The sequence below is a fragment of the Archocentrus centrarchus genome, chromosome 18, assembly GCF_007364275.1.
Source record: "Archocentrus centrarchus isolate MPI-CPG fArcCen1 chromosome 18, fArcCen1, whole genome shotgun sequence".
Classification (NCBI taxonomy): domain Eukaryota; kingdom Metazoa; phylum Chordata; class Actinopteri; order Cichliformes; family Cichlidae; genus Archocentrus; species Archocentrus centrarchus.
This window is the reverse complement of record NC_044363.1, coordinates 4,957,874-4,980,235: the sequence shown is the minus strand read 5'-3', so window position 1 is coordinate 4,980,235 and position 22,362 is coordinate 4,957,874. Positions and strand designations below refer to the sequence as shown.

At 44.6% G+C, this 22,362-nt stretch overlaps 1 protein-coding gene across 3 annotated transcripts; it reads right to left on the bottom strand.

Moving 5' to 3' along the window:
- Positions 1-10,533, bottom strand: toporsb (topoisomerase I binding, arginine/serine-rich b). 3 transcript variants are annotated; one of them, XM_030753886.1, is made up of 4 exons: positions 10,301-10,533; positions 6,794-9,291; positions 4,635-4,766; positions 1-2,755 (listed from the first exon to the last, which is right to left on the bottom strand). In XM_030753886.1, the coding sequence occupies exons 1-4, from the start codon at positions 10,388-10,390 to the stop codon at positions 724-726; spliced, it is 4,752 nt and encodes a 1,583-aa protein (XP_030609746.1). In that variant the 5' UTR covers positions 10,391-10,533; the 3' UTR covers positions 1-723. The 3 variants fall into 3 exon arrangements, with proteins under 3 accessions (XP_030609746.1, XP_030609747.1, XP_030609748.1); XM_030753887.1 differs by lacking the exon at positions 10,301-10,533 and adding an exon at positions 10,221-10,249; XM_030753888.1 differs by lacking the exon at positions 10,301-10,533 and adding an exon at positions 9,441-9,455.
- Positions 10,534-22,362: the final 11,829 nt, after the last annotated feature.

Genomic DNA, 22,362 nt, shown 5'->3' with positions numbered 1-22,362 from the left:
TCAGAATACAGAAAACTTTATTGATTCATTACTTTTCTCATCAGTTGCCACTGCCGACATTTTCAATATATTCAAATATATAAAAACAAAATGCTTGTTTTTTGTTTTGTTTTTTACATTACTGTAAAACACAAATTTTAAGACCAAACTTTTGAGGGTTTTTTTTTTTTTTTGCACACAGAACATGTAAACACACAAACATCCACTCATTTACACAAGCATGAAGCCGAGTGTCATTTCCATCACTGCCAAATTCAGGCATTTTTTTGCCCCCTGAAACAGCTGACAGTGGTTTTGTTACTTTAGACTAGAGCTACCTTTGTTGGACTACATGTGATTGAGAAGACTTTACTCTGGAATCATTCTATGATGTTTACTTTTTAACCTGCTGAAGCAGGTTGACCATGAAAAATAAAATTTAAAAAAAGATCAATAAACTTTTGAGGGCTTTCACGCCCCTGCCCTCCATGATTAAAATAATAGAAGTTACATACATTTTAAGATGAAAAGTATACAACAGTGCTCAAGTCCAAACAATCAACTTGATGTCGCTGCCTCAAACGAAATGACCAGGAATGTATTTGTTACGAAGACATGAACTTTGAGTTAAATTTTAAAACACAATCTTATAAACAATTCATGAAAAATGATACTGAAAGTAAAAAACATCAAGTCTTCCCTGACATTTACTCAGAGCAGTGTAATCTATCATTTTACTGTGTCCTATGTGGCCGAGCGTTCGTACGGATGGGCGTCGGTGGGGGAGTTCGAGTTGCGCTGGCTCTCAGGTGTGATGTGATTGTCTGTGTGGTGCTCAAAGCCCCTCCGAGAGAATTTTGGTGGTGGAGGCTCAGAGTCAGGGGGGAGGTTATGCTTTGAGCGGGGGTCAACGTGGTTGGGGTGGAAGAGACTTGAGTCAGTGCCGAGTTTGGATGTTTTGTGTGAGGTGTGGAAGCTAATGCTGTGTTCGGGGGGAGCGCTGGAGGAGGAGAAGGCTGTGTGGTTCAAGCGTGCGTCAGTCAAACAAGAAGATTGTAAGTTAGGACCCCTACAGTCCAACTCAGGGGGCAGCCTTTCCTCACGACTGACCGCCAACGTCGTGTCCCTGTCTGTCCGTCCTCCTGAGGCTGCACTGGAAGAGTGGAAGTCAACAGGATGCAGATTCATGGTGGACGGCATGCTGCTGGGTGCTGCTGTTGAGCCAATTAGAGACAGATTACTGGAAGAGGGGGAGTCAGAGGGTGAGGAGGCTTTTTGAGTCCTGGGATCAGTAACAGAAACAGGAAGTAGTGTGTCATGAGAGTTGACTCCTGAGGACACTCTACTACCTGCCGGGGGCGCTCCAGCAACACTGCTGAATGGATGGAGGTCGACAAGTGGTGGCCAGAAGGAGTTTGTAGTCTTATTCACGCAGCCTCTGGAGGTAGAGTGAGGATGAGCTGGTGTCTCTTTGGACCAGCCAGCAGCTGAATGGAAATCAGTGTTAGATGAAGAAGTCACAGGATTTAAGTCAACAGGTGAGTGACTGGAGGATATGCCCATCGTGCTTTCTCTGCTGGAATGTAAAGCTGATGGGTTGAAGGAATAATAATCAGCAGCCGTGGGAGTCGTTTCACAGCCAAAAGACGAGGAGGTACCGACGGGTAGTCTGTGACCGGAGGGATGGAAGTCAGTGGTTAGTGCTCGGGCTTTAGCTGAAATGCTGCTCGTGGATGCTGGATCTCCGCTGAGCGCCAACATGCTCGTCAAATGTCTCTTCAGTGTAGAAATGGGTGGGATGGCCTCGCTGTCATTGGGCAGCTTAGCAGCCAAACGGGAGTCTGAGGGGGAGTCAGTGGGATTCAAACTGTGCAGAACTGGGTCAGAGGAGGCGTGATGTGAGCGAAGGTCACTATTAAAGAGGGGAGAGTGGCGTGGGCTCCCAGCATCTTTGTGTTTTAGCGGTGGCGGTGTGTTTCTGTTGTACGACCGAACCGGGCTAGCCTGTCTGAGGAGCGGAGGAGCGTCCCTGCCCTCCTCGCCAACCCTGCACTCCTTCCATTGCTTGAGAGGAGGCGGCGAGTCGATGGAGGTAGATTCCTGATTCTGGGCTCTGACGTCAGACTGCTGCTCCTCTGGGAAATCGGCCACCCAGCCGCCCTGCTGTTGATGAGCCTGACTGACGGCACACGGATCTCTGTAACGCCTTTTTCTGGAGTCTGGCGAGCACCTGGCCTCAATGTTCAAAGAGGCTTCACATTTAGGTGCAGAGATCCTGTCCAGGTCACTGAGGATGGAGGCCAACAGGTGGCTGTCAGAGGTTGAGGCTTCAGGAAGTCTTTTGTGAAGCAGATCCGTCATTACGTGGGCAGCATCGTGCTCTCCCATTGGCTGCGAACCCTCACCCGCAGTCCCCGCCTCTCTTTGACTTTCAGGGTCAGGTGTCTTTGTCACTGTGACTGGTCCTTCCACGTCATCGTCCACATTCTCCACATCCACCTCATGATCACTGTAGCCTTGGACCGTAGCTTTGGACTGGCCCGCCGGCTCGGTGTCCGACCCCGATCCTCGGTCCAGAATGTCGACGGGAAGGTCTCCGATTTCAGCGTCCAACACACTGCTCACGCCGGCCGAATGCACCAACGGGAGAGGAGGAAGGTCTGAGAAGTCGACGGTCTGCTGGCTGCTGAGCGGACTGCTGCTGATGCTGCCGCTGTTTTTGTTGTTGGGGTCGTCACGGCTGCTGTCGCTATCCAGGGTGATGATGACTGGAGAGCTGACGCAGAGGGAGACAAAGGTTAACAGAAGCACTGTCGTGACAAATCTCAACTGTCTTCTGTGAGAAATAACCAAACTGTTGCTCTTTCAGCTGCTCCCTTTAGGAGTCGCCACAGGCGATCAGCTGCCTCCACCTGGAGGCACCAACCCTCTGCATGTCCTCCTTCAACACATCCCTGAATCTTCTCTGTAAATAACCAAACTCTTACTTTATTAAAACATTAAAGCTGTGGTTTTTTTCTTTGTCCTTTCTGTTGATAATGCACTAAATGCCTCGTTGTGATTTGGTGCTATAGAAATAAAATTTAACTGAACTGAACTCGACTCTTTCTATAGCTCCTGCAACTCAAACTGCTACCACTCAACTCACGACCACACGAAGAAATACAAACATTAATTCCAATCCCACCTGAGCTTTTTTCTGAGTTATGGGCACAAAGTACACACTGGGGTCAAAACCGTATAATTTGTAATAATTTTACTGAGCATTTTTAAGTCCTCATACCTTTATAAGTAAAGCAGATACACACATGACATTTTTAGGGCTAAAAAGCTGTAAAGTTCAATAATTTATTTAATTATTAGAATAATATTTAGCAATGAAGAAAAGTTGAGTTTTACTTGGATCTCCTGGCAGTTCTTAGGAAGAAAAACTGAATCAGGGGGAGGCCAAAGAAACGTCATTTGATGCATCTCTACAGCTGATGGCTGTAATCAAACTTTAGGTGGAAGCACTGGCACTGAAAACTGAACTCAGACTGCAATCAAAAGGCCGATTTCCTCAGAATTCCTTATGTAAGGGAAAAAGATAATGCCATCCCAAATTCATAGTTCCAAACAATCAAAATACCCGACAAGTGGCAGATCTAGGAAAGCCTGTTTTCCATTTCATGCTTTAACCTGCTGCTAAGTGTTAAGCAGCTGAACTCTGAACATCACACTGCGGTAATAAAAGACTACAGGTTCATAAATGAAGCTGTTCGGCAGCCTTTGGAATGATCAGGAATTCATGTGACTTCAGTCTGAATAAAGGAGTTACTCTGGATCACCTCAGCAGCAGGAAGAGAAAGCATGAGAAAGTAAACTCAGTGTGACAAACATTTCATTCACCCCATCGCCTTTTCTTTAAAACTGTAACCCTGGTAATAAATACGATACGTTCCTCTGGTGGTTCTCTTTTATATGACCTGAATGACACAACACAATAAGAACAGGTCTTTTTGTAGTCCATCACCAGGAGGTGGTAGTTTCACCACAGCAGACCCACGCCACATTATTAATTAGAGTCAGAGCAGTCACGCTCTCTGTGCACTGAGGTTCTTGTTTCCTCAGTCCTTACCAATTCCCCGCATCCTTCCTTCAGCTTAGGACATCGAGGAGAAAGGAACAGTGATTAGGAAAAAACACAACGGGTCATTTTGGACCATCTGACTGCACACAACACCTCTTTTCTAGTGGCACGAGGGTCCAAAAAGGGTGTCAACACAAAGACGACTGCGTCCTTTTAGTCCACATTGTGGGATTTAGTGGGATGTGGGCAATGCCAAAGATCTGTAATATGGACAGGTAACGTCTCGCCACCGGATATTTAATGCTACCTGTGTGAAAGATATACCAGCTAACCTTGATTTATGATCAACATCTAAATGTAGAAACAAAAAAAAAAAGACTTCATGAATTCATTATTTAAAAACATTACTGACTATAGTTAGGAGTGTTTCACATGTAAGAACTGGTCCTCCATTTAAAATAACTGACTACACTGTTGGTATTAACTTCACGAGTGCTTCATGAGTCAAACTGTTACAAAATTATCATCAGCTGATGAATTTATGTAATGTGATAAAGCTTTTTTTTTTTTCCCCCTAGCTACGTACCTGCTTTGCTGGGCCTTGCGATGACGTTTCCTGCGCCGTTTACGGGCTGAAGGCTGCACCCCCTCAGAGGTGATGGTGCCCTCATAGATGATCTCCACGCTGGGACTGCGATCTTCTCTGGACCTCCGGCTGCTGCAGAGAAACACAGAGAGCAGCAGAAGAGTGAGAAACTGCAACAGACTGCAGTGAAACACCTGAACTACAGGAAGCTATTTAAATGTCCCCCTCCTCTGTTCAGCTGGCATCACAGCCAAACATATGGTCACTAACCCTATAACGCCAGGCGATCGCCGCAGAAGCGCCGGTTACTTGTCCTTACTAGTGGCGAACAGCTAGTTAAGACGTAGCGTATCAGTGCTGAGTCGGCTTCTTACCGTAACTCTACGACAGTTTGTCCTATCGGAAAAATTCAAAGGATTCCTGAAAGCTCAAACTGCATTTCACAGCCATGTAGGGGTATTACTGTATTTGCTGCCCAAGCCCGCAAACAGCAGCACTTTTGATGTACTATGTCGGATTCGAGATGTTCGGAGGTATAAGGTTACACAGGTTTCCCTGTGCCATCTTTCCAACTATTGGAAAAAAAAAATTAAAAAAATCACATATTAAATTCGATTAATGAAAATTATTGGTTAGTTTAAACTCAAAATTTCAGAAGAAATTTTATTTCAGCGATAAACAGGAGAGGTTTCCTGCTGTGATCTTTTCTGTAAAGCATTCATTTCACCTGCAGCGTCTCCTTAATTCAGAGCTGCAGCAGTTTAGTGATTAGCCAGAACGATGACCTGTTTACAAATGTATTATTACAGCAAAGTGCCTGAACACTTCCTGGTTACAGCTTCTGCTGTTTTTGTCACATCTGAGACAAAAACTCGACACACACACATGCAGAACTTCTTATGACACATTTTATTTTTGCTTCTTATTCCATCCCTCTGACAGTACAGTGGGCCACTACTACACACATTATCTGCCAATTTGCTTGAGATAAATGACTCACTGAGCCCTGAACCAGCTGTTCTTCCTGCTGACTCCTCTGCAGCTGCTGACGGCAGTCCTTGAAACGCCTCCTCCAGGTCGCACAACAAGGACTGCCTTCGCCAGCTGCTGGAGTCGGAGACAGTTGGACGCTCTAGAGAGCTGTGGTGACGTCACTGTGACCAGCGTACCGAGCATTAACAGACCCTTAAGCAGTCACGTGTTACTTTTACTTTAAAAACTAGACTACTTTTCTGCATATATTTGACTTGACGCTGTATCACTGGATATAATGCTTGTGCTACCACTATTGCACTGTGATGCTGCTGCTGTCGGTACCTTGTAGCAAGAGATTCACACTCTCAATAAGGTAGTGTGTCATCAATGACAAGCTCATTGGAAAAAGGATGAAAAATGCCCTTTATTTGAGGCTATAGAGCTCCTACATATCAGCAAGGCTTCACATCTTTGTTCTCCCTCTTATGGACATAATGCCAGGAATGCATGACTGTAGCAACAAAACATAATCACAGTTGTTTTAGTCAATACTGTAATGTCGATCAACTTAAGCTCACGTTTTATTTAAGGGGGATTTCCATGAAGTCAAATGAACACCAAATAAGAGGTTAGATGGCTGGTGGGTGACTCGTTTTTTAAATCATAAAGTCTGTGGGTGCAGGCGGGGGTAGTGAGGCCCAGGGGACCTTTGGAGTGCTGCAGCCATGCAGGGCTGAAGGCGGCAGCCAATCAGTGATCCTGCTGCCCTTTAGTTTGTTTATCAGTGACCTGTCCGCTGGTTTTATATGGGAGATTCAGTCCGATACGTTCTGACCACGTCACCTGGTGAGGAAACAGCAGCCCAGACTGCATACCTATCTGATGCCCGTCAGCAGATGTAACATAACCACCTTGTAGTGAACTTTCATAAACATGTAAAGAGGATTTCAAAGACCGTTAAGACCAATCTGACCTGTTTTAAGCTTATTTAACACTACATACGACTACCAACTGAAACCAGCTATCTTCAGAAGTTAAAGCTGTCGCTGTAAAAGCCAAAGGGTTTGTCAAAGTAAAGCAGGGGTAGAATCATTCTAATTAGTTACTGTAGTTTTTAGAATTATAATTGCATCGTCTCTGTTGAATAAAATGTAATAATAATAATGAATTAAGTGTCCTCTCACCTCTCTCCACCGTAGCCACTGCTCACCCTCCTGTGCCTCTCTCTTCTCCTCCCTCTCTCTCTCTCCCTCCTCCTTCTCCTCTCTTTCCTCTTCTCCTTGCGACCGCCGCCACTGCTACTCGGCCTCCATGTGGGGTCCTTGACGTTGTTGTCTAGGTGGCGGCTCTTGTACTTCCTCTTCCCACCTGGTTTCTCCCCGTGGTGAGGGCCGCTGCGGTTGCTGGGGGACAGCGAGGGCGTCGGTGGCGTGCGCGGTGGTGGTGGAGGACGCGGTGAGGATGATGAGTGGGACGGAGAGGAGACGGAGGAAGTGAGAGGGGACACCTGGGCACAGGGGTACTCCCAGCTGGAGTCCGGCGGGCTGGGCGACGGCAGGGAGCTGGAGTCGGCGCTGGAGTCGAACGGCGATGGGGAGCGGTGCCGCATCATGGCGGGATAAATGGAGCGGTTTGGGTTAAACAGGGTGCCGCTCTTCCTGTGCCGGTCGGTGCTCCGCTCCCGCTTTCTCTTCCTCCTCTTCTCCCTTGATGCTTCACCAGCAGACTTCCTGTCTCTCCAGCTCCCTGTCTCCCGCCGCCGCTCGCTGTCTCCAGGTGTTGCTGGGCTGAGCGTGCACACAGAGCTCCTGCTCCGACCCGAACTCCCCGACCATGAGCGTGCACGTGCATGCTGCCCTGCCACTTCGCCATCTTTCTGCCCCTTGTCCTGCTCCTCTCTATAGGTACCAGATGTGGAGGGAGGGATCATGGATAGGTAAGAAAGAGGAGGTGTGGCAGATGGGGGAGGAGGAAGCTCCTCCTCTTTTTTCTTCTTCTCCTCCTCTTCCTCAGTGTCAGAGGAGAGTTGGACCAACTCCGGCGTCCGCTCGGCAATCGGCTTCTTGTACCCAACTATGAGACACTCCTCCTCTTCTTCCAGCCTTTCTCCTCCATCCTGATTGGCTGCCTCTGGTAGGGCAGGGCTGAATGAAGATGAAGGCTCAGCAGTCGAGTAGGAGGGGCCTGGCGTTTCGTCATCCCAGCCCGACAGACTCAGAACACTTGCTGTTTGGATGATGTCATCATGAGCTCCCCCCTCCCTCTCCGGCCTCTCCTCTGAACCTCCTCCTCTTGTCCTCTCCTCCTCCTCCTCAGAGATGGCGATGACGGAGCTGCCCTCGGACGAGCTGCTCATCCCATCCAGCTCCACTGCAGCATCCGGCGGCTCATACACCGCCTGCAGGTCGTAGTTGTCCAGGCTGAGCGGTGAGCGGGCGAAGCTGACCAGCTCATGCATGAAGTGCTCGGTGCGTGCCAGCAGGAATGGCCGCAGCTCTTCTTCTATGATGGGTGTGTTCTCCAGACCGTAGCGGGCGAGCCTGGCAATGATGATGCGCTGAACAATGTCGACCAGTGAGGTGTGCGAGCCATACAGCACCGTCAGCTCCCGCCGCAGCCAGGGGCGGAGCCTGTTCAAGTGGGCAGGGTTCTGACGGAAGCCCTCTGCTGTGACGTCACGCTGCCATTGCCATTGGTTCTCGGGTATTCCGCCAATGCCACGAACCCGAATTCCGCAGCGATAGAGTTCGCGGCGAAAAGCCACAGTCTCTCTTTCCCTCAGTCGCCGCACGGTTCCACCTTCACGCTGCAGCCGCTGCCTCGCCGCCAGGCGACTCATCAGCTGACGTGATGCCCGGTCATTAGGGGCAATGGGTGCCACCGCACCTCCGAGGCCTGTTAGTCCTTCAAATACCACGCCCCGCTCTGCCATTTCAGCCCCACCTCTTATCCCCTGTTCCTCCCCATCCTCACTATCCTCAGTGACGACTGGAGGATGAGGAAGAGGAGGAAGAGGAAGAGTAGGAGAATCGAGGTACCACTCCCAAATCCCCGCCCTCTCCTCCGCCCTTCTGCCTCCTCTTTCCCTTCGCCGCCTCCTCGTGGTTGTCTCACCAGTCTCTGGCACCCGGTGCCTCCTCAGCATCAGCCTCATCTGGTGGCTGTTCCTGGCGGCTGATGCCATTGCCGCCACCATTGCCACAGTGGAAGCCACACTGCTGCTGGCGGGTGCCGGGCGCAGCGAGTACTCCTTGAAATCATCTTCGGCATGGTTCCGGTGAAAGATGGAGGTGAAGGGCTGCTTGCAGAGCGGACACTCTGGCTTTTTGTGAGACCACTCCTGAATACATGGGAAGCAGAAGCGGTGCTTGCAGCGATCCAGGTATGCCAGCTTGTTGAAGCGGTCCAGGCAGATGGGGCACTTGGAGTCTGGTGATGCCTCCTCTGCAGCCATCATAGGCGGCCGCGCCGACGTTGAGGCAGAAGATGTAGGTGGAGACAAGGATGAGGAGGTGGTGGTGGCGGCAGCAGCTGAAGATCTGCTGGCGCTCTTCCTCCTGCTGCCACTCTCTCGACTCCTCTGCTCCTCCTCTTCTTCCGGCGGAGCACCACGTCCAGCAGCACCTGCGGCTGCATTGTCACGGCGACGCACACGCAACTTCATTCGCGTGGGTGCCATCACCTGAAAACACAGGACACACACAGATGATTGTCATTACTAAGCCTTCAGGATACAGATATGTGAAATCCAGGTGAAACAACAGGTGTGACGCCTGCTGAGAACAACAGTAAAGTCCTGGATCACTAATTCATCCAGTGCCCTGTTGTGACCTTAAAGTGCAGGAAACCCGTGGCACTAACGCAGCTAGCAGCTACTGCTCCTGTTACTCTTCATATTACACCGTCCATTTGACATCCCGCTTCAAATTTTTTGCTCTTCTTTATTGAAAAATGACCGAGCTGCAAATAAACGCGTCTCTTGTACTGTTTTGGATGGATACGAGGAGCACAGTGTTATCTCACTGATGCTCCTCGTATCCATTACGTTAGCGTGCTAGCAGTAGCTAAGTGAAGCTTTCTATGAAAACAAAACACTGCGCTCGTATCTGAGCCTCTCTTTGGCTCAATCATCCAGCTGTGTAGACCTCCAGCTGCATGAGCTTCCCACGCACTGCGATATTAGTAATAACATTTCACGCGGTGACCGACACGGAAGGACTCCAGTGAGTTTGTTAGCCTGCTAACACAAGCAGCTAGCTATTACCTAAAAGCCTCTATCTGGTTTCCTGCTTTTATTCTTTTAAAGCCCCTCTGAAAAAATGTCGTTATCTTAAATTAAGGATGTTGTTTTACCATTTTACTAACACACTTTACTGTTACAGACGATACTGGTTGCTAAAAATTTAACAAGCTAACGAAGATAACTGCTAGGACAGGCACGCTCTGTTATCTTGTTAGCATTTAGTAGCTGTCTGTTATTTATTTCCATTTTTGTTAAAAATATGCGTTTAATATCTTGCTTTCACTCTTTAGGTCTTCCACTATAACAGCAACGAAGTTACCGAACATTAGCGCATTAACTGTATTATTAATAACGGATCTTGACAGTACCGACGCGCCAGGGTGCTACCAGACCAACATGCTAACCGAAGGTAGCCGGTTAGCACATGCTAACGCGGTAAGCTCCGTACCTGAGCTGAGGAAGGAGCAGCCTCCGCGGATCGCTCCTCATCCGGACTCTTTCTCCTCCTCCGGGCCGAGCTCCGCGCTTTCAGCGGCATCCGCCGTCGTCGAGCTCAGCGATGTCCCCGGGTGTGCCGATCCGTTCAGACACCGACTGACACGGGAAACACACACATCTGTGCACTGCTGTCCTCCGAAGCGACACCGCTCACAGCTGGAGTGAGAAAAACGCCGCGATGCATGGTGGGAAATACAATGACAGTCAATTTTTTTTTTTTTTTGTCTTCGTCAGCGATTGACACCAATAATCAGGTGTATTACTGACACCTAGTTGGGTGGGGTGATAGTACCAGAGTGCAGCACGGGGTGGGATCTCGTCTGCCTTCACACGCATTTGAACTTTAGTGACATCCCATTCTGAATCCATTCCTACCAGTCACTCGCGTCCTCTTTGTTATAATTCCACTAACAGCTGTCTGTGGAATAGTCGGTAGAGAGAAAATTTCATGGCTGGACTTGTTGCACAGGTGGCACACTGGAATTCACTGAGCTCCTGAGAGCGACTCCTCTTCAGGAGGTAGACATATCACCTAGTCTATCACACAGAGAAGACTTTTTTTTTTTTGCGATAGAGAGGCAAAGCTGAGATAGTTTGGACGTATATTGGACAAAGGAGGTTGAAGATGGAGCTACCAGGCAGGAGGAAACGAGGAAGAGCATCAAAAAGATTCATGGACATAGTGAAGAGGACATACAGAAGGTCGGTGTGACACAGGGATGGATAAAGTGAGATGGAGGAAGATAATTTGATTCTCTTTCTCCTTCTTCTTCAACTGCATTCTTCTTACGGAAGAAGTGGAAGACAAATTACAAGTGCCTTGGCCTGCATCTGATCCTACTGATATTACCTTTCATCTCTAGATTCTAGTTACAATTCCTGCTTCCCTTAAAAATGCCCCAGTGTCAACATTAACACCCCCTTGCAATAAAATACCTCAACTTTGCTCCTGCACACCCTTGTTTCTGTATTTTAATTTGAGGATTTCTCAGGCTCCGTTGCATTTCACACAGTAAGTCTGGCTGGCTGTTTGAACTGAGGTTATTATTACTGTGTGAAAAATCTAACCCCTTTTTGTTAAATCATGAATTAACTGTGATTAACTATATTTTTTTGGAAAGCTGAGTTCAATTTCAAGTTCACACCCCCAGGCCTGAATACTGCCAGACCTGCTGAATCAAGAAATCACTTCAACAGAACCCGTCTGACAAAGTGAAGCAGGCTAAAAGATCTCAAAAAGCAACACATCATGCCAGTCTGAACCTAAGTCTGACTGAGATGCTTTAACCTGTGACCTTAAACAGGATGTTTATGCTGGAAAACCCAAAGGAAGAGTGGGCCAAATTCCTCCACAGTGATATAAAAAAGTCATTACCAGTTTTGACAAACGCTTGAGTTCTTGCTGCCAAGGGTGCCACAAACAACTGTTGGGTTTTGGGGCAGTTACTTTTTCACATAGGCCCAGGTGGGTTTGGAAAGATTTGTTCCCTTAATTAATGAAGTCATGTAATGTAATAATTTTTTTTAAACTGCATTTTGTATTTACGCTGATTATCTCTGTGTAATGGTAAACTTAGTTTGTGCTGAAACATGAAAGTGAGACAAATATGAAATAATGACAGTTCATGAACAACCTGAAGAGGGCAGTAATGCTCATTTGTTACGTCGAGCCTGCCGGAAATCCAAGAAGAAGAAGAAGAAGAAGCAGAAGCCGCAACGTAAACAAACCATAACGTGGCGGTGTTTGTGTTTAGCTTTGTGGTTTAAACAAATGATGGAGACACTCAGCAGACGGGCGCTGGACCGGATTTACTCCGCGGTACTTTCACTTTATTCACTTTGTTCAGTATAAACGCAGTTTTCAGTCAGTGGGAGCTGAGTGTGCTAACGGTTAGCAACGAGCTACAGCCTGGAAGCAGACACGAAACATTAAAGCCGGCGAGGGAGACACTAACACTGTTTAACTGAACTCTAGAACAGCAGTTTAATTGTGAAAACACTTAAATATAACAGTGTTTGTTTATTGTGGTTGTACTTATGACAGGGAAACAGATAAAGCTTCATTGTATGGGGTCATAAAGGCATCTGAGGACAGTGAACTCACTGCCATGTTCAAGTAACCAGTTTGACATGATGTAAGCTTTGTGACATGCTACTTTATCCTTTATCCATGCGTGGGCATGGTCAGCAGCAACACTCAGGCAGGCTGTGGTGTTTAAAAGATGCTCAGTTGGTGGTAACAGGCCCGAAGTGAGCCAAGAAAATACCCCCAACACCATTACACCACCAACCTGAACTGATTTGTTGATACAAGGCAGGATGGATCCATGCTGTTTACACCAAATTCTGATCCTGCCGTCCAAAGGTAGGAGCAGACATCGAGTCTCATCATCAGACCAAACCTTTTTCTTATGTTGTCCAGTTTTGGTGACTCTGTGTGAACTCAGTGCTTCTGCAGCCCATCTGCTTCACGATTTAAAGTGCCATGTGTTCAGAGATACTCTTCTGCACACCTCGGTTGTTAACAAGTGGTTATTTGAGTTACTGTTGCCTTCCTATCAGCTGACCTCTGCTATCAACAACTTTAATGTGGAGTCTGTGTCACATTAAAATCAGTCCACTCCAGGGTTATTATAGTTAACGAAAACGAACGAAATAACGAAAACTGAAATTGAAAAAACATTGTCGTTAACTGAAATAAATAAAAACTATAATTAAAAGGAAAAAAGATAACTAATTAAAACTGAATTGTGAGTTTACAAAACTAACTAAAACTAACTGAAATTATCGATAAACTGACTTTCATTTACTTGTTTTTTTGGGGGGGGTTTTTAAGCCTTGTGGATTGATATGAAATCATTGTTTCCGCTCTCCGAGTTTAAGCTGGGAGCGCCACAGGACAGCTGTGTGTGTGAGTGCGCATGTGCGTGCGCTCGCCGCGCTGGTCCGCAAAGTAATGGCTGCGGTCTGCCGAGAAAGCGGCAGAGTCCCGTATGGAGGTTCTTTGAGTACAAACACCTGCACACGACCACAAGGTAATTAACACACACAATCCAGCTACACAAGCATAAATGCGGACATGAGGTCGGCAACTTCTGTAGCTTGTGTACAGAGGCCGCAAAGACCCTGCAGGTTTAATTAGCGAGCATCTAACCAAGCTAGCTCCAAAACAGAAGCAGCTTCAGGCGGTGAGAACATCAGGATGCAGATGGATTTGACCTTTGACTCCTTCAAAGAGTTTGTTTTTGTTTAACACCACATGTAGGCGTTATTAATCTGCTGCACTGATGCTGAAGTTTATTGTGGAGTTTATTGTAGAATTTATTGAGTTTGGGAGTTCATGTTTTTCTTTGTTTCTCCCTGTTGATGTTCATGTGTGTCCTTAATATTACACAAATTTAGCATGTCTTGTGAACAGTTGGTTGTTGACTATATTTCTTTAAACTGTATCTTTTGTCAAGTTTTCATTACACAATAGTCACTTTTGCGCCTTGAATCTTGCACCTGATCAGGTATGAAAATACTAAAACTAATACTGAAACTAACTGAAACTAACTAAAACTAAGCATGAAACCAAAAATAAAAACTAATAAAAACGAGCAAAACCTCTCTGAAAACTAATTAAAACTAACTGAATTAGAGAAATAAAAGTAAAAACTAACTAAAACTAAACTATAATGTAAAATCCAAAACTATTATAACCCTGGTCCACTCATACATGTTCAAAATATATTTAATAAAATTCTGCTTGGAGCACGATTAAACTACTTTTCCATCGGTTTGACATCCTGTCTCTCTCCATCCTTCAGGTCTTGCTGGCGGTCGTGGTTTTGTCCTGGTCTTACGTGATCTACGCCAGCAGGATCGCCGCGGTTTGGCTGCTGGAGCAGAGGACCGTCTCTTTGCAGGAAAACTGACGGCGTGTCGGAGTGCAGGCGTACAGGTCGGTGTTTGGTCGTCAGCTACAGACGTGTGATGTCTTAATAAAGTTGTTGGGTAGTTTCAAGGTGAAGGACCCAAATCTGCTGTGAATTTAAGACCGAGCGGTCCAAGTGAGATGAATGAAGGGTGTGCACATCCAATAATTACAGTTGGTAGGAGTAGTGGTAGTATTCTTTGCTGTTGTGGGAAACAAAGCGAGCATTTCATACATAAAAGACAAGTTTTTTTTTTTTTTTTTTTTTCCTTGATCAGTTTTGTTGAGAGCTTATTAGGAAGAAATCTGTTACCTGCTGGTATAAATGTGACAAACAGAATCTGTTTCTCTGCTGTTCTCACATCTACCCCGTTCCCTTTAAACCCGGCTGTCTGCTCAGAGTCAATGAAGCGCCACCAGGGGTCAGTGTGTGAGCTGAGATCTGCTGCAGACCTCAGGCTTCAGTCACATTTTTGCTTTACTTTACATTCATAACTGAATGATGCGACCTTAAGTCGCTGGTTCTGTTGAAGGAAAGATGCTTCAGGGCTTTCCTTTACTGCCCCCTTTAGCAGAGGAAACACTGGAGTATAGTGACGTGCATCAGCAGAGTATCTTTTTGGACTGTCTGACTGCAGACCTGCATCTGGTTTCACAGAGCTCAGTGTTAAGAAAGCCCCCATTCATTTGTGTGTTATTGTGTAAAGGTGTCAAGAGCCAAAAAAGGGAAAAAAGTCCCAGAAATATTTAAACATTTACTTTTGTTTTAGCATAATTTCATCTGATGTTGTGCACACTGACCTTTACTGCAGCTCCATCACATCTGAAATGAGACACGAGGTTCATTTCAGCCCCCGCAGGCTGACCAGGCAGCAGAGTTTAGTTACAGACAGACATTTAGGCGAGTGAGACACTGTGAGAGAGTCCACCTGAAGCTCGAAGGTCAGTCTGTTTAACAGGCTGATGGTTTATCACCACAGGAGAGGATGTTGTGGGGTTTTGGATGTATCAGTGTGTCTGGAAGGACGTTCTTTGTTCTGTGTGATGGTGAAATGAAGAGCTTCGGGTTTTAGAGGGTTAAACTTGTTTCACTGTTTTTGTCGTCCTGCTCTGGTCTCAGGCTGACGGACCCCTTATGCCCTCGTTCCTGAGGTTCAGACCTGTCCTCAGGAGAGGACCGAAGCAGCTGAAAGCTCCAGAAGCTTCCAGGAAGGCGGATCTGAAAGGAAAAGACTGCAGCACACTGAGATCCCTGAACGCTCACTCTAATAGTTTTGTGCTGATTCCACTGGCCAAAACCAGAGAACAGACTTCCTGGATGGTCTAATCGCACAATTCACTGCTCAGGAAGTAGGATGACCTGACGCCCCTCTTTAAACTGCACAGCATTTTTAATCCTTATCCTCCTTCCCCACCTGAGACACTTTTTGACTGGTTCTGCAGGACATGCACTTTTCTAAAGTCTGGATTTTACCCAGTGCATGTGAAGGGAGGGCTTCTTATTATAGTTAAATGAATGTTAGCTTGTCTGATGCTGCGCCCATCTGTGAAAGTTACAAGTTACCAGAAAATCACAAGCTTTGCAGATTTTGGTGAATATGATGGAAACTTCCACAAAGGAAGTTAAGCAGCAGTAAAGTATGAAAACTAACGTTTTTTGCTACACTTGTTTATTTTAACACAGGATACAAATTTGGTGTGAAGTGACATGGTATGTCTGTGTCATAATGGGCTAAAATAGTCAGATCTGGCTCAATATAGGTAAACTAATCTATGGATGCATCCCTGCTGAAAACAGAAGACTGTTACCGGGCAGAACAGCAGCTATACAGCTGCAGCTGCCTTTTAATCTTATTGTATTTAAATAGCAAGAGAATTGGAGGAGTTGCATTCAGGTAGATTTGACTGCCTCTCAGCATTGTTGATGTGTCCCACTTTGTCGCACACAAACACTGTTTGTCCCACATGTAGTTCATTGGGATCGGATCACCCTCTCAGCACAGAGACAGTCCAGCTCCCTGTGTCGCCAACCACCTGTCATTTAAATACTGATTAAGCCTTAATACAACCCCCACCCCAGTTGTTATGAAGTTATTAGCTATAGAGACAAAAACTTTTATTGTATCAGGCTGTAAATGTGTTTATTTCTGCTGTAAAATTGGGCAATTTAACATTGGACTCTATGAGGACTGACTCACTGTTGGAGCCAGCCTCTAGTGGACATTAGAGGAACTGCAGGCTTCATATTCCATCCCCATGCTTGTTATTTATTCAGTTTATAAAATTCTAAAAATTAAGACACTGTTTTTTAAACATACATTTTAGTCTCTCAAGTCAGAATATTTGATTTTCTTTGCCTCACAAACCTGTTGGTTCACAATGGTTTGTGTCTGAATGTGTTGTTATCATTGAGAGATATTCAGACTGGTCCTTCTCATGTTTCTTATGTTTTGTATTTTGGTTCAATAGCACATGATCTACCTCTAAATTAATGTAAAAAACAATAAAAAAAAGAGTACCAGGTCATTTTTTGTGCGTATTTTGACATTAAAGATTAGCTTCTTCAGCTGATTTGTGTCGAGAAGCTTCATTTCATGCTGTGAGGGCTGAACAGATTTACTGTAAACAGAACAGGTGATAATAACGGAGATGTGCGTCCTCTGATGTATTCAGTAACTAAACCTGTGACAAACACACAGGGTGCTGATTTGTAAGGGCGAGGTGCGCTCTTTGATCGTGTCCTCAGATATGTAAATGAGCTCAACAGGATGGGCGAGCGAGGCTGAGGAGACGGGAGCAGAGAGAGAGAGGGGAGGTCTCTTTAGGTGAGCACTCATTCTGTTATCAAAAACACTTCAAGCACACACGCACACACAAGCGTGCTCTGTCATCGGTAATTAAAAACCGGCTCATCATATCCGTCTGCTCTCGTGTTTGGGACCCCGGGGCCTTTTCATGGAAAATTAAAGACGTACACGGGAATGTGGGCACGATGCCGCCCTCCTGATAGATCCAGAGTCCCCTGGAAAACTGGAAATATTTGATAAATGTGAAGACGGAGTAACATAAGGTTCTTCTAGGCTCTAAACAGTGTCTTTCTCAGTTAATTGACCCACCTACTAGATTCAATTGTAGTTATTCTTTTTTTTTTTTTTTATCTGATTTCAGACCATGAATCAATTCAGGCCTTCTCCAAACTTTATTCTGCCACAGGTTGATCTGTTTCTTCTTTTCTGAGTCCTTTTTAAGAGCTTTTTATCTCAGTCTAATCTGGCCTGTCTCTGATACTGTTGAACTCTCTTTATTTTCTCCCATGAAAACTTCTCTTCGTGGTATATTTGGATCCTAACATGTCACTGAAAGTCTTCTTTTAGCTGGATGTTATAAAGGGGCTTATTTTGCTACCATGGAAAGCAGGGCTCTTCAACTCCAGGCCTCGAGAGCCGGTGTCCTGCAGGTTTTAGATGTGTCCCTGATCCAACACACCTGAATCCAATGGCTGAATTACCTCCTCAGTATGCAGTCAAGTTCTCCAGAGTCCTGCTAATGACTTCTATATTTGACTCAGGTGTGTTGAAGCAGAGACACATCTGAAACCTGCAGGAGAGGGGCCCTCGAGGCCTGGAGTTGAAGAGCCCTGATGGAAAGGACCCTGTGCTCATCCACTGCTTTTGTTTTTTGTAGCCTTTGGACTGCATATCAAGAGTTCTCATGAACAGCTCCCAGAAGTAAATGATCACCATCCATTCCTTCATCTGTTTCCTTAGCTGCTTATCCATCCCATTATGGATTTAATTCCAAGTGTTGAATTTCCATTTTACTAATTCCAATTATCCATCCATTCACTTCTGGTTATCCTGTTCAGGGTCGCGGGGGGTGGGGGGTGAGAGGCACAGTACACCCTGTACAGGTCGGCAGCCTGTCACAGGGCCAACACAGAGATTCGCACTCACATTCAATTTAGAGTTTCCAATTAACCTAACCCCAGTAAATGCAGGTCTTTGGACTGTGGGAGGAAACCAGAGTGCCCAGAGAAAACCCACGCAGACACGGGGAGAACATGCAAACTCAGCAGAGTTTGGGTGGAATCAAACCCAGGCCTTCCAGATGGTATTCTAACTGTGAGGCAGCAGTGCTAACCACCGTGCTGCCCTAATGCTAGTTATCCCAATCATTTGCTAGAAAATAGCCTACTACACCTTGTGAGGACATGTTATGATTTTGAGGTTTGGTTATTGTTTTGGTGTACAAATTTTGGTTTTACATTTATTTTGTAGTCACTTTTTCTATTTTCTTGGTGTCTAATCTTTAATCTTTAATCTCTAATCTTTCCCAGCACATATGCAACTCAAAAAATGTTAAAATTTCGCTCCCGTAATTTAAGAAAGACGAGCTGAAAGCAGCTATTAAAGCACTCTAGGCCTCAGTAACACCTCAGCAGCGCCATGCTGATGTTTTTATGTTGCCTGCCAACAGAGTGGACTGATAAATTTAGTTAAAATACAGCATCTTTATATTGTTCCTATTCAATAAATAAATAAATAAATAAGAGGTCTCTGCTGCGCCCTGAAGTGAAACGTGACTGCTGTGCACGCTGCAAAGAAAAAGCGAGCTGCCTCCCGCAGCTGCGCTCGTGTTCAGACCTCTCATGCAGATGAGCCCATAAAACACAAACACTCGTCTCAGGCTGCAGGACTCTGTTCATTCACTCTCTATCAGCCACTCAGAAACACACACACACAGCATGCAGAAGTAAATCATGAAATATGTATTCTATTTTGAAAATAAGACGTACAAAAGTCAGACGCTTTCACAATTTACATGTCTTAAAATTTTAATTTAAATTTAAATGAAAAGCATGTGAAAAATAACCAAGAATTAGTTCATTTTAATAGTATTTTATATTTTAAAGGACAAAAAAGCAATAAATCATTTAATACCTGAAATAGCACTTTAAAAATCAGGTTTATTTAATCTGGAAAATACTTCAAGTTAATAAAAAAGATCACTTCCATCAGCTCAAAAAAAAAAGCAAAATATTAAAAAAAAAGTGAATGTTAAAATAAAATGCAAGTACTTGCTGCATTTGCATTTACATTTTTGAGATATTTATTTAAAAAACTGTGATCCTAATTTAGACTACTAAAAAATTCAAAAACTACATTTTAGTTTATTTGATCGTTTTCAAATCTGTCTTAAATCACCTGCTCAGAGAACTGAAAGCTCACGAGTCATTTACTTTCTTTAATTTAAATTAGGTTTTGATAGAGTTGCACTTTCAAACATATATTTATTTGAATTATTATTGCTTTAAAAAATCCCTCCTTCCACTGCTTCTGTTAATCTTCTAAATGATAAAATTTTCCTGTGATCGTGACCCACTGAAGCAGGACGACCTGCAGAAATTGTTCCGTTATGATCAGAGTTCATAATCTCAGCCATGGCGTAGGTTTCCTTTGAGTGTTGAGGGAGACATGAAACAGGGAATTTTGTGCCTTTTTTTTCATCAGTTTATTATAGAAATATCTTTATTGCCACTAAAATCAGCAACCAGGTGGTCGTACGCTGGTGTTTACTTCTACGTAATTAATTTGTTCTGCACCTATAATCTTGTCCAGAAACACATTCGTAATGATGATTTTTTTTCTGATGCATATGATAATAAAGCTCATTTCTGAGCTGCACAAAGCCATAAAGCAGGAGAAGCTGCAGGTTGTTACTTTGCGTCTGCAGGCAGGAGAATCTGTGACTGCCTCCTCTCTGGACTCCTCTTCCCGTCTCCCTCGGGTCCTCCTCTTCTTCGTCTTCTTCCTCTCTGCCTGTTGTCATGTAAGCCATCTTGGCTGCCAACGAGTAAACAAGCCTCCTCGCCTCCGTCTCTTCAAGTCTTCCATCTGCTCAGCAGTCACACATGAATATTCACACAGCGACAAAAGGTGCCGATTAACCAGCCTGCATGGAGGAGGAGGGAGAGACTGCTGGAATAATATATTTAGTTTTCTTAATTCCTCCAAAACAAAACTTTATTGTTGAGTGTTTCATGGATATATACAATTTAACCTTTGACCTATTTCATTTTGAAATATTACAGGTGAACATTATAATCATTCTTTATTGTTTGTAGATTGAAGTTTGCACCTCATTTATAATAATAAATACATGGTTAGAAACATCAAACAGGTTAAATAAAACTAAACAAAAAGACAGATAATAAGAAAAGTAAACGCAGCACTGGCACCCATCAAACGCTGAACAAAAGAAACTCAGTGTCTGAAGTGTGTTTCAAGTCTGAACTCACATTAAATATTATGAAACACTGGAAGTAACTGACACTAGAATATCACTTATACTAAAACACATCAGGGGTGTCGCCTGAGTGTGTGAGTAGAATATGTGCTGTGTTGGGATCTCGTGTGGCTTAAAGGCTTTTTTGTACCCACTTTCTTGACTTTGAATATGATGGAAGACGAACGGCATTTGTGTTACTCTGATGAAATCTGCCACGACAGCAGGAGATGCTGGAGTGTTACAGGTGCGAGTGACCCACTAATGGTGAGAAAGAGGGGAGCTGGAAACACCTGCAAATGTTGAGATCATGAACTGAATTTTACAGAAATGTCTGTGTTTATCCTTCCTGCCCAGCGCAGTTTGTCTGTGATTGTGTTTCAGTCTGTGTGCTGGGACCGGAGATCGGCCCATAAACCAAACAACTCTGATGGTTCCTGCAGGGTGGACACAGGAAAACTGGAAGATTTTCTTCCAGCAGTTCTTACAACCATGAAAAAGTTGCTCTCTCTGATTATATTAAAAGAACACACAGAAACTTCAGTGATCCGGTTTCTCTTCCCAGGCTGCGTTTATTCACTGTTAATGCCAGTTTGAGTGTGTGCACACTTGAACAAACAGCAGTAAAATATTTGTTAGATTACACACATACGTGCAGTAGTTTGACTTCCACTTGGAAACAAATTTAAGACAAAACTTTTACAAAACATCAAAGGAGTGACGAAGAAACTCATCAGATCAGACCAGCTGCTGTCTTCATGTAACAGTGTCCACAGAGAGTTAAAATCTTTGACAAGAGTCACACGAAACGTCACTTTAACATCAACACAGCAGACTAAAGAGTTTCTCCTCCAAAACACAGTAACACCATAGAACAGTAAAAGACACAAAGTATCAGATGAGCGATTTGATTAGAGCGAAACTCACGACTGCTGCTGAAATTAAGATTAAGATTATTAATGTTTTGTTGAGCATTTCTTCACATGCAAATCTTTATAAACTCAGGCATTTTAAACTAGGCAGCACTTTGTCATCTATCACTGTTAAAATCTGGAAACACAAGAAAATGGTGCAGAAGTTCATCAGGACATCCTGAGAAAAGATTTCATGCATTTAAAGGATAATGAAATGCTGCCAGATTGTAAATTTGTACTTAAAATTCCTGCCTACACAGCAAGTGGCGTGGATTATGGTTATGGTTAGAGTCAACGTCCACTGAGCGTTGCCAGCATAGACACAGGCAGCATTCCTGTTATACGTCTTTTGTAATGTAAATTCTCTGCAGACGAGTCTCCATGCAGTCACAAAAACAGGACCCTCGTGCTCACCATCTGATGATGAAATTTACATCAATGGCACCCGAGTGGACTCATGAACGCAGAAAATATAATCCCGGCTTTTATAATCGAATGAGGAGCTAAAGGACCGATGGAAACTTTTCTTCTCCAGGAGTCAAACTAGCAGTTCATGTGTAGTTAAGCTAACAGATGCCCTTTTACTAGCCTGCATGATATTGTTTTGGATCAATATTAACAGGAGCTGTCATTCAGACTGCTGCTTCCAGCTGTTTGGAGTCTGGAGCTGAATTGCTCTTCAGGTTCTGCCTGATCTGTTTACTAAAGTTGGTCTTGGAGATTTTTATGGTTTTATATTTGTAATGCAGTGACATTATTGTGCAGACATGTTCCCACGACTGAATAAATACATGAGCTCTCTAATCAAGTTAGCTAACTACCCAAATCTGAATCATACATCATTTCCCAAATGTCTTATATTTGTAAAAAGGGGTCATCAGTTACGCTGGTGTGTTT

Bases quoted from the DNA above. Each gene is read 5' to 3' on its own strand.
- toporsb (XM_030753886.1), bottom strand. From the start codon at position 10,390: ATGCCGCTGAAAGCGCGGAGCTCGGCCCGGAGGAGGAGAAAGAGTCCG. The intron at 4,767-6,793 runs GTGAGAGGACAC...GTTTCTCTGCAG, and splicing joins AGTGGCTACGGTGGAGAGAG to CAGCCGGAGGTCCAGAGAAG. The intron at 2,756-4,634 runs GTACGTAGCTAG...CCTCTGCGTCAG, and splicing joins CGCAAGGCCCAGCAAAGCAG to CTCTCCAGTCATCATCACCC.